This window comes from Rattus norvegicus, chromosome 19 (assembly GCF_021556685.1).
Source record: "Rattus norvegicus strain SHRSP/BbbUtx chromosome 19, alternate assembly SHRSP_T2T, whole genome shotgun sequence".
Taxonomy (NCBI): Eukaryota; Metazoa; Chordata; class Mammalia; order Rodentia; family Muridae; genus Rattus; species Rattus norvegicus.
Genome location: NC_141552.1, coordinates 11,080,404 through 11,094,189, shown reverse-complemented (window position 1 = coordinate 11,094,189; position 13,786 = coordinate 11,080,404). Strand labels below are relative to the sequence as shown.

At 46.3% G+C, this 13,786-nt stretch overlaps 2 protein-coding genes across 4 annotated transcripts in view; both read right to left on the bottom strand.

Moving 5' to 3' along the window:
* The window catches only part of LOC147998795 (uncharacterized), a 30,925-nt gene extending 30,558 nt beyond the window's left edge, over window positions 1-367 (bottom strand). The window contains exon 1 of one of the 2 annotated variants that reach the window (XR_015643753.1): window positions 4-367. The gene's annotated coding sequence lies outside the window, so the exon portion shown is untranslated. The remainder of the gene's footprint in view (window positions 1-3) is intronic. The other variant, XR_015643752.1, reaches the window with a different exon arrangement.
* Window positions 368-2,585: 2,218 nt separating this feature from the next.
* Amfr (autocrine motility factor receptor) overlaps window positions 2,586-13,786 on the bottom strand; it is a 35,819-nt gene continuing 24,618 nt past the window's right edge. Inside the window, 5 exon segments of one of the 2 annotated variants that reach the window (NM_001427144.1) lie at window positions 2,586-4,142; window positions 4,867-5,051; window positions 7,766-7,849; window positions 9,126-9,260; window positions 12,447-12,550. In NM_001427144.1, the coding sequence (NP_001414073.1) occupies window positions 3,995-4,142; window positions 4,867-5,051; window positions 7,766-7,849; window positions 9,126-9,260; window positions 12,447-12,550 (656 nt within the window). In that variant the 3' untranslated portion in view covers window positions 2,586-3,994. 2 annotated transcript variants of the gene reach the window in all.

The window sequence follows — 13,786 nt, the reverse complement described above, 5'->3', positions numbered from 1 at the left end:
CACCTTCTGCCTTCTAGACGATCGTCCCTGGGGTGGGCTTCACTCCGACAGGAAAGGAGACACTAGGCCACCTACCCTGGGAGGGTGGTGGGTCAGGAATTTCTCCACAGGATCATCTAGGTCCTCGACATTTTGTCACCGAGGAGAGGCAGTTCAGAGCACAGCCATTGGGAAAACTGCCTAGAATCTGTCTTTCCTCTCCTTCCCCTCTCCTTCCCTGTCAGTCTGTGTCCCTAACCTTCCTCTCCTTTCTCTCTCACGTGTGGGCGTGCACGGACACATGCACGCACACACACCTACCTGCATACACAAACAGGAATGGAAGCAGGGAGATGGGCAGTTTTATTTTTGCGGCAACTTCTCCAGCACAGCTGGTTTCATGTTCCTGGTGGCCTGACACTGGGGCGAGAAAAGCAAAGACAAGCCACACCCAGCTCCTGTCTGCCATGCCCAGGGCTTTCCCTCCAAGAGGAAGATAGGTGCTTCCAAGAAGGTCAAACTGCCCCAGCCTTCTGCACACCCACTTTGAGACCAAAGGACAATCTGGGTCCAAAGACCCTCCGGCAGGATTCCTCCAGCTTTGCTTGTCCCACTGCAGCTGGGTACAAGGGTATCAGCAGGTGGAACCCAAGACAGCACAGCTCGGCTCCCAGAATTGAGCTTCCCAGCTGTTGATCTCACTATGGCCCCTCAAACTACGAGGCTTTGCTAAGAACTAGCAAATGGATTGAGACTGGGCCCACCAAAATGCCTCCCACCACAGACCAGTCATTAGGTAAGCAGCTAAGGGTAGGTTCTGTACCAGTGTAATGGGGGAACCTTACAGGAGTCCATTAGCAAAATCCTATCCCAACAGCACCCCACGTGGAAATTCTTAGCTCAAAAAGCACATGGCACATGCCTTTGGTCATCTGAACCCCTCATGGTGTATGTGTGAAGGTGCAGACACAATACTGTTTCAGACCAAGGCCTGTCCCCAGCTGTCCTAAGTACCTAGTAAATGCATGCATACCCCGAAGCCTCTTCTGCCAAGGCGCACCTCTTTCCCAGTGCTTTTCTACCAATGCCTCCACTCCAAGTTGCTGAATACAGAGGGGGACACACAACCTACGACCGGTCCACACCTTGACTGCTGTATCAGACAACAAACCAAGATCCCCATGGAAGGCCAAAGGTAAACACAACCCAGACATCTGAACTTCTCTCAAAATGAGCTACATTCTAGCTAGCGCTTTCCCAACTTACCAAACTACAAGTGAATTTTTGCAGATTTAGGTGAAAGCCAATGTTTTAAACCTTAATTTTCTATTTCTCCCAGTGCTGGACATAGAATCTAGGATACCATCATGTTAGGCAGGGCAGTATCCAGTAGGTTAAGTCCTAGCATGGCTTTCTTTAAGAGAAAGGTAAGGAGGCAGTTTTTGGAAAGGATAGGGAGGGAAGGTTTAGTACAAGAATCACAGGGGCAGAATCTATACACTATTTAAACACACACACACTCTCCATGTACAGTCAGGGTTAGAAACACTTCAGAACTTATTGAAAGCAGAGATGGGAGATGGATCTTCAGGTAAGACAGAGAGCCTTCCAGGGAGGACAGACACAACTCCTTAACCAGCCTCCTACCTGTGTGTTCTCAACTGCCAAAGAGCTGTCTGATCCCTTTCCCAAAATCTCAGCAAAGGATCGAGCCTGCTGGCTACAGACTGAAGATCATTCTCTACTCTAGGGAAGGTCAAATGCAGGCTACCTAAGTACTCGAGAGTCAAACCAGCCCTAGTGTAAATTTACACAATCACCCTGCTACATAAAAGCATCAAAGTTGAAAGAAAAATTAAGGACCCAAGAAGACAAAAATTAAATATGGAAAATAAAAAATTAGGAAAAGACTGCAGAATAGTTCCAAAATTAGCCAGAAGTCTCTTGGAGCTTTGCTTCTCTACAGCCGAGCCAGAGGACCAATGACCTGGCTGCCAGAGGACAGTGAAAGCTACCCAATCTCACCACCAGGGCCTTCACTGAGTAGCTACCTGTCCATTGTCCCCAAGAAGTGACAAGAAGTGAAAGCCAAGGGGCTGGGGATTTAGCTCAGTGGTAGAGCGCTTACCTAGGAAGCGCAAGGCCCTGGGTTCAGTCCCCAGCTCCGAAAAAAAGAACAAAAAAAAAAAAAAAAAAACCAAGAAGCCTCCTATTGCACCCAGAATCCTTGACCGTCCAGATCATTTCTCTACCAGCTTCCTTTTGACCCAACCCATCTACAGAGGGAGCAAACCAAGCATAAACTTGGGACCTCTCTCTTAAGCCATACTAAAGCACTTCCATTTACAGCTGTTCAGTATTCTCCAGTGTTCCTAGACCCTCTGAAATGGTTCCTACCGTCACACCCCTGAATGAAAGAAGAGTGGACTTAGCTTCCACTTTATTTTCATGTGCATCATGGAAAGGTGTCAAGGACAAAGACAAGCCCAGTGCTGCCTGCTCTAAGTAAAACACAGAAGAGACAACACCTCACCCAGTTCAACAGTTATAAAACCCCCAACCCACAGAGCAGACACGAGCAGTGTGGGAGTCCAGGGGTCCCCACACAACATGACAAGATTTTGCTTTTTATTATTGTTGCTTTATAATAAAAACAAGTTGCTATGCTTTCAGCAAAACAAAAACAAAACAAAAAAACCCATAGAAATTTAACTAACAGCAGTTCAAGGTAAGGCTTTTGAAAGATTTATTGAAATAAATTATCTTCGCCTATCCGCCTGTTATCCTTTTCTCAGTTACTTGTCAACATTCTAAAAACTTTCAGGTATGTAAAATACATTTAACTTTGCCAATAATTTTAGATAATACTGGATTTTCCCCAAAAGGACTACCATAAAACTATGTTTTGAAACATTAAAAAAAAAAAAGCTTAATCCAATGGGACATAAAACTATGTAACCTATGATTGCATGTTTCAAATCCTTAAATACGTGGAGAATTTGAGATCTGGGAACAAGACTGCTTGAGGCATGTGGATTATTCAATGTCCTGCTTCTATTTGATGAGACCCACAGGAACGAAAGCAGGAGAATGAAGGGCTCCGGGAGGGAAAGATACAAAAGTTATTTCTTCAGCAATGTCCTCCAAAACACCCCTGCCTAACAGGGCCACAGCTTTTTCCAAGGATCAAACCCATTATGTTTAGCATAGCCTAACTGGGTTGACCAAGGAATTAAAATCATAACCAAAGCCTCCTACTCAACCCCTTCCCATGCCTGAATTAAGCAGGGAGTGGAGAGAGGTGGTGGCCATGGGCGAGCTTAAGTGATGCACCCGAGTGAACGGGTGTGAAGCCAGCTGTGGACTGCGGCTCAGATTGGTCCTGGATATTGAGGGCAGAAAAGGGCCTCCTCATTCTGCAGCCCTGAGCTCACTCTTTCTACTGCAGATACTAAACCAGTTCTTTCTACATGAGGCCCTGCTGGTCTGGAGGTCCAAGAGCCTGTGGGACTGGCCTCTAGAACACAGGATGCTTCCTCCCCACGCACAGCATTTAATAACAGGACACCTAGCCGTGGTGTAGTCAGCTTCCTGCTCGCACCTCTGACTGCTGCCATGCACCCTCCCCAGGATCCATGCTTCCTTCCAGCTATGGTGCTAAAAGACCCAACATCTGCTGTGGCTTATATCAAAACAAATTCAAGCTACCTGCTGTAGGCAGGTGACTGCCCAAGTACCCACTTCCTTCTGCTTGTCCCCTACTCCCAACAAGTCCAGCCAACACCAGAAGAGACCATGCCTAGAGTTAAAATGTGCAGTGTTTCTAAGGGGAAGAGAAATGTCACATTAGAAAGTATTACAAAGGATTCGATTTGTCAGCTGTGCACACACTATTAGGACCACATGCTTTATGCAGCAGCGATGCAGTCGCAGGTCTCCACACAGCAGGCAGAACTGGGACAGGCCTCTTCCGGGAGCTGGGGCCGGGCAGGAGGCTGAGGAAGGTCAGGAAGCACTAGGTTGTCTGCTGCCTCTGAAGCCTCCGCTCAGCAGCCGCTGCCAGCATCCTTCGGCGCAGGGTCACGGGGTCAGAGGACGTGCCTTCAGAAGGGAGGAGTCTCTCTGAGGCCCCATCATCTTCAGAACTTTTGTTCAAGAACCGCCTATAAGAAATGAAAAAGCCACGAGAGAGAAAGATGGGAAACAGGAAGCCATGCCGGACGCTGCTGTTCTCAGTTCCCTCTCCACAAGCAACTCCACAAAGGTCAGTCAAGGTCATCCCGCAGTAAAAACAGCCTTGCCCAGGGGCTGAGGCACAGTGCAGCTCAGTAGCAGGCCACTTGCTCAGCACATGCGAAGCCAAGAGAAAGAAAAGCCAAGAAGGGTGAACAGGGAAGAAGCCAGGCAGGAAGGACAGACACAGCAGACTCCTCCAGGATGAACCCAATTCCCAGGGAGAGGACTGTCAAATAACAGTTGAACTTTCTCTCCTCTGCCTCTCTCCTTCCCACAGACAGACTAGGTCTTATAACAACAGGTCTGTGCAAGGCCCACAACCCGCACGGAGAACTGAAATAAGGTCCTACCCACAAGAGCAGTACCTGCTCCAGGTACCGCCCACTGCAAGGAACTCTTGGACACCGGTGCTCTGTTCATATGGCCCACGGAAGAGTGGTCAAGAGGAATCTTAGGGGCAGACCTCTCCCAGGTCCTCGCACCCTAGGTCTCAGGTTCTTACCTGTGTCTGTCACATGGGTTAACAGTGATTCCTCTCAGAACCAAGGGGAAGACAGGCAATTCATGTACAGGCCTGAGATCATGTTGGCACTCAGCTGCCATTTGCCCTATAACTTGTGTGTGCCAACTGGGGCTGGAGAATCAACTCACTTTCGAGCCTGCTGCAGGAGGTCATCCTTACGCTGGACTAACATGCGCTGTCTCTCATCAGCAGACTTGGAGAAGCGGCTCCCACGGGCTTCGAAGTCTTCCACCTCTACGGGCTCTAGCTCTACCTCGCTGAAGTCCAAGGTCTCCTCTAGGCGAGGACTGAGGTCCAGTGGTACACGCTCCGTCTGGACAGAGAGGCAGCTGTTATCACAGGCCTTCGCCTCCCAGGCAGCTTCCTTACCTTGCCAAGTGCACCCCTTGCACAAGCCTCTGCTGGACCTTCTGCCAGACAGGAAGCAAAGGGAGTCTTGGGCTCTGGGGAGGCAAGCCGCATGTCTGACGTACCTGTGCTGAGAGTCAGGGCTGCTCACTGTTAGTGGAGTAGTAACTGGCAGCACGTATATACATACATGTACATACAGTTGTAAGTAATGAACAACATGATACATACTTCCAAACTCTTGGAGTGGAACACAAGTAGACTGCTAGTTAGTACTCCAAAATCTTTTCTTAGAATCCTACCAGCTGCTTAAGAATTTAAATACGTCTTATCTGTTGCAAGAAATGTTTGCTCTTGAGTTAAAAACAGTCAATAGGATCTTTTGTGAATACAGACTCAACTGATTATGTGTTTACCGAGTAACAAAGGACTTTCCTGGTTTTGGCCAAAGCTCCAAATGCCAAGACACTGCCCAGATAGCCAGACATCCTAAAACAGGTGAGACCAAGCACACTGCTCCTGCTGCAGCCTCAGAGAACGTAGGCCGGAGCTAGCCCACCACATGCCTCTAATCGGCAACGGGGCTGAGGCCTTTCTAGAGGCGTTTGCACTGCGAGGGCTTCTTTGTCTCCCACCCTTCGCGCTCTCTCTGCCTTCAGCCAAGTCCGAGTGGACTTTAAGACAGCCGTATGAACCTGACCCACGGAGTAAGTCTAGACTACTTAGCAAGACTTTGTCTTACAGAGTGGGAAGGAGGTGAACCTAGGTACACACTAGTGAGCAATGGAGTGAATGAGCAAAAGGACGTCACTCAAGTGAGGAGAGACGAGAGCGCCGTGAGGCCTGCTCACCCACATCCACTGCAGCTGAGGGACTGGTGATAGCCAGAGTCTAACGAAACTGGCTGGAGCACACCAAGAGTGGGGAGGAGTGTGACACCTGGTGACAGTAAGCAACACACACCCCAGAGCTCAGGCGACAGCCCTGTAGATGGGAATAGCCTAAAGTTGTTGAACACAGACCGAGCCCAAAAGGTCCCCTGGAGGTGGTCGTAAAGGCCAACACAAACTCAAACATTTGGTATTTTTGGCACTATTCAGGGCAGTGAGGATTAACATCAATAAAGATACACAGTCATAAAGCCTCATTCTAAGCCTCCCAGGAGGCTACAAAGAGGCAAGCAGTCCATAGAGGACAAGGAGAAGGAAAGCAAAGCCCACTGAGCTTGCCTCAGCCCTGCCCTGCTGTGTCCTCAAGTCTCACTCACTGCCTGGGACAAGTGGACAGATTTACAGCCACCCAAGGAGCAAATGATGCGACTACTAGGCGGGCTGGAGGGCCTCTCGCTTTTGCTTTTTGTTTTAGTGATTTGATTAGCTACACTAGGAAGAAAAACATAAAGGGGTCCGGTGAGTCCACATTTATCTTTTCAGGGCTGACACTGAAACAGAAGGTAAAAGGTATGTGTAGGGGCTGGGGATTTAGCTCAGTGGTAGAGCGCTTACCTAGGAAGCGCAAGGCCCTGGGTTCGGTCCCCAGCTCCGAAAAAAAGAACCAAAAAAAAAAAAAAAAAAAAGGTATGTGTAATTAAGCAAATATAATTAATCTGGTCAAGTTATGGCCCTGGTCATCCTTCCTAATGACGGTTTAATGAACTGTTAGTCAAGGTCTTTGAATTTCCTGTACACGGCAAAGTTCCTATAAATTCCTTGATTTCATTACACTAAAAAAAATAAATAAAATCTTTTTTAGAACTCTTAAACTAACTCTGAACAACTGAGGAATGAAGGCAAACATGTTCTTCACATGTTCCCAAGGCAGAATCATGCTCACAGTTCTGTAAGTGTCCAAAATCCTAATGCAGAAACTCTTGCAGAAATTAGTCAATAGTCTTAAAAGGACGCACAGTCCAACTATGGCCCTCTCTCTGTTCTCTGAGACAGGGTCTGACTTACTACAGGTTGGCTTGAAACCCATCATCCTCCAGTCTTGGGGCCCTAACTACAAAGAGTAGAGAAATACACTACCAGGGCCTGCTCCAAGCCTAGGTGTGGAAACGGTGGGGCCTAGCAGGCAAAAGTAAGTTAGTTACTAGTGTCAGGTCTTCCAAGGTGATAACCTGCTCCTGTCTCTGCCCTGCTCACTGCTTTCTAGCCTGGGATGATGATGTAAATTTCCTCCATCACAAGATCTGGTCACCATGAACTCAACTACTGCCCCTGCCTCCCCACTGTGACAGACTGAAACCCTCTCCAACTATACTATCTGTTGGGATTCTGTCTAAGCTCCACCCCACAGCTACTTGGCAACAGCCAGGTATGCTCTGCCCCACAGTTGCCTGGCAACAGCCAGCTGTGCCTGACTATAAAGCTTGCCCCCTCCTCTCCCTCTTGCTCTTGCTTGCCCTTACTCTTCTCTGCTCTCATGCCCTCTTCCCTGTCCTTTCTCTCCCCATCCACCACCCTCCTCCCAGGCGCCCATGGCCGGCCTACGTTGTTCCTCCCCTCCTCTACTCTTCTGTCTTGTTAAACCTTTCCATGTGGAACCATATTGCTTTGGTGTGTTCTGTCTGGACACGAGTTAAGATTTAAACCCCAACACTACCAACCCAATAAACTGTAATGAATTCACAGGACCACACTGCCCTTCTACAGCACAGCTCGAGTAAGCTGACCGTACCTGGACAGATGCTTCTCCCTCCTCCAGGTCAGTGCCGGGCCTTTCTACTGGGCTGTTCAGTGCAGGCCTCAGGCTATCTGACCGCTGAAAGAAAACACAGCAGTCATTCAGGATGGGGTAAAGAGGGGGCAGGTGACATTCTCAGCATACCTCACAACCTGAAAGGTAAGGCAAAGGACTTGGAGGTCTACATAAGTTCCATGTTTGAGAATAGTTAGCAAATGGCTCCAGTCAGCTTCCTCTTCAGTAATAATGATTGCAAAAAGGCAATGGCAAAGGTCAACTGCACCAAGTAAACACTTGGTTTTCTCAGTAACCTTCCTAAAGGTCTATGAAGCAGGCACTGCGATTACATCTCCAGGCTAGAGCTGTTCTGGGTCCTTCCTGCAGAATATATCCCTTCAGGTCTGAGCACCTTCATGTCTGTTTTATGTGTTTCACTGACAATCTTATCTGACCACACGAGACAACTCTGCCACCTCCAGTCAGGCAGCCAACAGTCAGGTCACAGAGCTGAGACCCAAGGGAACATATAGTTAGCACCTTAGTCCAGTCCAGCTATACAGACCTTAGCCCAGCTGTCTCCAAAGGCTACAATCTTCAAAAGAGCTTCATCTTTTTTAATTTTATTGATGAATCTCTATACATTAATAGACTGTACACCAAAACTTTTGGTAAATGATTATCTGGACTCACTGAAGTTCCTCAGTATCACTGAAGGACTCACTGACGTCCCCAGTATCACTGAAGGACTCACTGACGTCCTCAGTATCATTGAAGCCCTCCTGTTGCTCCTCTGTGCCTCTCTAAGAGGCCGGGTGATGAGGCACAAACTCTGACCGTTTTAATGAAGTCCAAAGTCCAAGCCTCAGAGAGATGTGGGCTGTAACTAACACACACACACGATATACAATCAGCCTTCTCTTGGAGTGCCAGGGATTCATAAACCATAGCCCCATATTCACCCCTCTCAACTACTTCTACAAATAATGTTTTACTGGACCCCAATCCTGCTCACCCACATACTCACTGCCAATGCCTGCTTTAGTTGCAACAGATTGTGAAACAAGCAGAGTCTAAATATTTACTCTTCACTCTTCACAAAAATAGAAGTCAACCTTTGACAGGCACCAATGGCATCCCCTTACAGAACTGCAGCAGGGGAAGGCTGATTTGGGGTATGTTTCTGCATTAAAAAAAAAATACTCCAATTGTCTGTATTTACTTTTGGTTGATGTGTTCTCATGCAGGATTTGAATAAAACTTATATAAACCCTTCCTCAAATCATAATATCTAGGTGCTAGGACCAATCTTTGTAAAAATAAAATACACTTGTTAGGCATAACGGCCCAGTTTTACCTGCACAGGGAAAGGTACTTGAATCCGTCCTTCTAAGATGTTATCGGTTGTTATTTCCACGGAGCGTGTCATCTGGAGGTCCTGGAGCACAAGGTGGTATGGGACTTGAGGGAACATCTCTTGAATCTGATGAGCCTGGATAAATACAAGGAACCCCAGCAAAGGTCACCCTCCGCAGACTTGAGGGTCATTGTGCATACATGGCAGACCCTGGACAAAGAGGTTGGCATCATATCTTGAAAGGCCACTTTGGCTCAGCAGATCACCTGCACACCTTTTTACTTTCTTTTTACTGTTGTAGGGTACCAGATGTCTGGGAATCCAACAATTTCAAAAAGAGCAGACAGAAATCTAGTAGGATCTCAAGAAAGGGTCAAGTAGTATCTTCTGGTTTTAAAAGGGATCATTTTAAAGATTTATTTATGATTACTTTATTGGTGCCAGTATTTACCTGCATGCTATGCTAAAGGGGTCATTTTAAAGTTAGATGTTCAGAGTCAGCGTGTATACTATTCATATCCTTTATGCCAAGTGAAAAGACTGATGTGAAAGCCAGGCCAAGGTTCCATTGGATGACACCTGGAAACAGGCGCAAGTAGAGGGGGAGTCGAGCAATGTGTACGGCCGAGTGCTGCTGGGGAAAGGGCTTGGCGAGTAGGCAGGCGGCTCTGGGTAGGGAGAACCAGACTTCAAAGGGGCCTTGGAACCACAGAGAGGAGGACTGGATCCACCCTGACTGCCGATTAGGTTAAGTCTACACAGCTGTGTGAGCTAAACTTGAGATTAACCAAAGCACATTTTTACTATATACAAATTATATTGCAACCTAAAAAAATACAATTAAAGAATGTAAAGTTGTAAATAGAATATTCACATGCAAAATTCTATAATTTTTTTAATTATAAAAGTCAATTTCTAGCCAGGCATGGTGAGATGCCACTATAACCCTAGCACTCAGAAGCAGAGGGAGGAGGAGCTGCAAGTTCAATACCAACTGGGTACAACATCTAGTACTGCCTTGGAACTACAATTTTCTTTTTTTTTTTTTTTTTTTTTTTTGGTTCTTTTTTTCGGAGCTGGGGACCGAACCCAGGGCCTTGCGCTTCCTAGGTAAGCGCTCTACCACTGAGCTAAATCCCCAGCCCCGGAACTACAATTTTCAAACTATGCTCTAGATCCATCTCGGCATGCACTTACGGGTTTAGGCATGTATGTACAGCACAAATATACAAATTTCCATCCAAGCACCTCAAAACTTGTATGTGCACGTAATGCACATATGCATGTGTTTTATACATATAAGTATATATTTTATAAATGCTTACATTTTAGGTTTCTATTGTAGAAAAATCTATAATTTACAGAGCGATAGAGAAAAGAGGGAGGGAAGGAACAGGAGAGACAACTGCTTTGAGGTACAAGAAAGTATGACTGGGTGTCAGTTACAGAGGATCACTCCATCACAAACTGCAGGGTAATGGCTTGCGTCTCAGCACTGGAACTTGAAAGAGCAGCTCAGGTGAAAACTGTCCAGAGCTTTGCTGAGTCACTGGGGGGGGGGGGGGGGTCAACGGCAAGATGTCCAGTGCCCAGAGGGCCCCTGACTCCATGTCATTGGAGACCCCATACTGTATGAAGAATGGAACATTTTTACCCCAATCAAACCAATGCAAAGTGAAAAGAGTCTCTACAAGCAGATAGAATTCCTCTCTCTTCAACTACCTCTCTACCTCCAATTGAGAAAAAGAAAAAGGAAAACAAAGCTGGATTCATTTTATTGAACTTTCTATCATAAATCTTTCTACCAGAAAATCCAGTCAAACACTGGATTTTAATTAAAAATGCATAGTTCCAGTAAATTAGTTGTACTAAAAATTAGTCTATTTCAGACCATTCAAATAACTAAAGAGCTGACAGGGCCTGCCTAGATTCTAAACCAAGCCCCTCTCAGGAGCTCACACCTCCTGGAATGTGGCTATTGCAGGCCAGAGGCGGCCAAGAGCCCTCCAGTGCTCATCCAGTCCAGAGCACCCATGTCTCCCAGGGTGATGATTTCAGTCAGTATTTCTACAGGTTTGTACCTTCAATTTCTACTTCTCCAAAGATCATGCCTAGTCATACAATCTTCACTAAAACACAACCCATGGCTGTGCTCTCGATAGGGCAGTGGAAATAGTCTGCAAAGGTGACCGTAGCTTACTGTACACCCTTGCAAACTCACAGGTAGCAGAAGTGTATGAGAAATCTCTCTGCTGCCCACTTCGATTTGCTATGAACAATCTGCTCCAACAAGGCAGCCTTCCCAAGTTCCCAGCACAACTTCACCCACAGCCTGAAAAACTGTTTCTGCTTTTTCTTCTATCAACAGCCATCTTGCCAACCTTTTGGCTTACATGCAAACTACCTTCTGGAGAAGACTCAGGTCTGCCTTGATGGCACTGTGACTGCTGAGCTGAGTACAGTCCACTCACAGAGAGAGACTTCAGCACAATTGTTTCAATAGAGAACTTAAGGTCGGCCAGATTCGGTGGCACACGCCTTCGGTTTCAACACTCAGGATGGAGAGGCAGTCAGGCCTGTTCTACATAGAATTTCATGTTAGACAGAACCCTACCCCAAAAAACAAATACATATCATCAAGGAAAAGAAAAGTATTTGAACAATCTCCTTGAGTCAATAGCATACCTCAAAGTTACAAGGAGCAGACACACACACACATACACACACACACACATACACACACACACACATACACACACACACACACACACACTTTGGAGGCAGAAGAACAAAAAAGATAGTTCTTGCACAATTTTTACATTATTTACTCTTGTCAATAATTCTGAATGTTTGCTTAAATCAAATAGTTTCAGTGTAGGCTTAGGTCACAGCTAGGTAAACCTCACAGCGAGCATTGCCACAGGTAAAACAAAAGCAGGTCTCGGCTGCCTGCCTCACTACCTAAGCACTCACAGTCAGCACCGTCTTATTAGCTTATTGAGTCAAAGCCACCGCAAGGATAACACTCAGTGGAGTTATGCTTAGCAAATGCAAGGCCCTGGATTTAATCTCTTTACAAGAGAGGAAAGGAAGAAGAGAGGGGGAGACAAAGAAGAAAGGAATAAATGAAAAGAAATGGAAGTGGCCCCTGAAAACTCAGCTGTGCTCCTAGGTAAGAGAGAAAACAGCAAGGCCATCCGCACGTCCACACGTCCACACGTCCACACATCCACACATCCACACGTCCACGTGTCCATCCCGGAGCCCCTCACGCCCTTCAGTCGCCCACTGGCTCTCGTGTTAAGCAGTAGCACTTCTTACCATAGCATTTAGCTGAGAGTTGCTCGCCTGTGTGATGCCAAGAATGTTGGTAGTGTGCATCACTTCGACTGAAAAACTTGGCAGCCAGCTTGCAATCCGGGACCCTAAGACAAATCAGAGTCCAACACAAGAATTAGTGCCCTGGTCTGTGCCCCAGTGTCATCTGTGTATCCAGACACTACTACAACAACTGCTATTCACTGAGGGCTTTCTTTATGCCAGGCCTTTTTGTTTTTGTCAAGTGTTGTCTCTAGATTAGTTCATTCTGTCCTCAGGAAAACCCACATGTGCTTTCCACTCCTCTCAGAGATAGGACTCTGACCCCAACCTTGGCCTTGTCCCTGAGGCACTGAGAAGTTGGGGAACAAGATCACACAGGTTAATAACATGGCAGGATGTGAGGTCAACCAGCCACTCCACCTGCAATCCTTTCTCTCATTGAGGGCTCCCATGACTCTGGACCTGTTATAACAGCTCAGTTTTACCTCTCTTACAACCAGCACAAATTACTCCTCATGTGGATGAATCGTTTTCATGATTACCTTCATGAACCACTTTCTGCTTAGTATAATTTAAAGATTTAACCTTGGTCTGGGCATTGTGGTGTATGCCTTTTTTAAAAAATAGGTATATGGGTGTTTTGCCTCCCTGTAAGTAGTAAGTAGTAAGTAGTAAGTAGTAAGTAGTTGTGCCTCCCTGTTAGTAGTAAGTAGTAAGTAGTAAGTAGTGCCTTCCCAGAAAAGGGTGTTTGATCCCCTGGGACTTACAAATGGTGGTAAGCCATCATATAGACACTAGGAATCAAACCCAACACCTCTGGGAGAACAGCCAGTGCTCCTACCCATTCAGGAGAAGCACACCTCCATTCCCTAGAACACACCTAACATTTGGGAGACAGAAGGAGAAGGATCTCTATGAATTCAAGGCCAGCTTGGCCAACATAGTGAACCCAGCAAAGGCTACACAATGAAACCTTGGGGGGTGGGGGTTACCTTAGTTTTCAGATTAAAAACTCTTTTTCAAAAAGTTCTCCAATATAGGTTTGTACAGTGATATAATCATCGCCAGTTGTTATTTCTGTTATTTTAGGATCAAAATACAAAGCCATCATGTGACATTTACAAAGCAATTCATTATCGAGCTTCATGTGCAGGGCTTCTATTGCTTTACCCAGTGGAGCGTGGGATACAAGGGGTCTTGCCAAATAATGCACTTAGGATAAAATGGATTTTTCCAAGAGCACACAAGGGACAAAGTAACTGTTTGATTACAGATGTAATAATTGCAATTTACATATATGTATGTATGTATGTATGTATGTGTTGTGTGTACATGTGTAT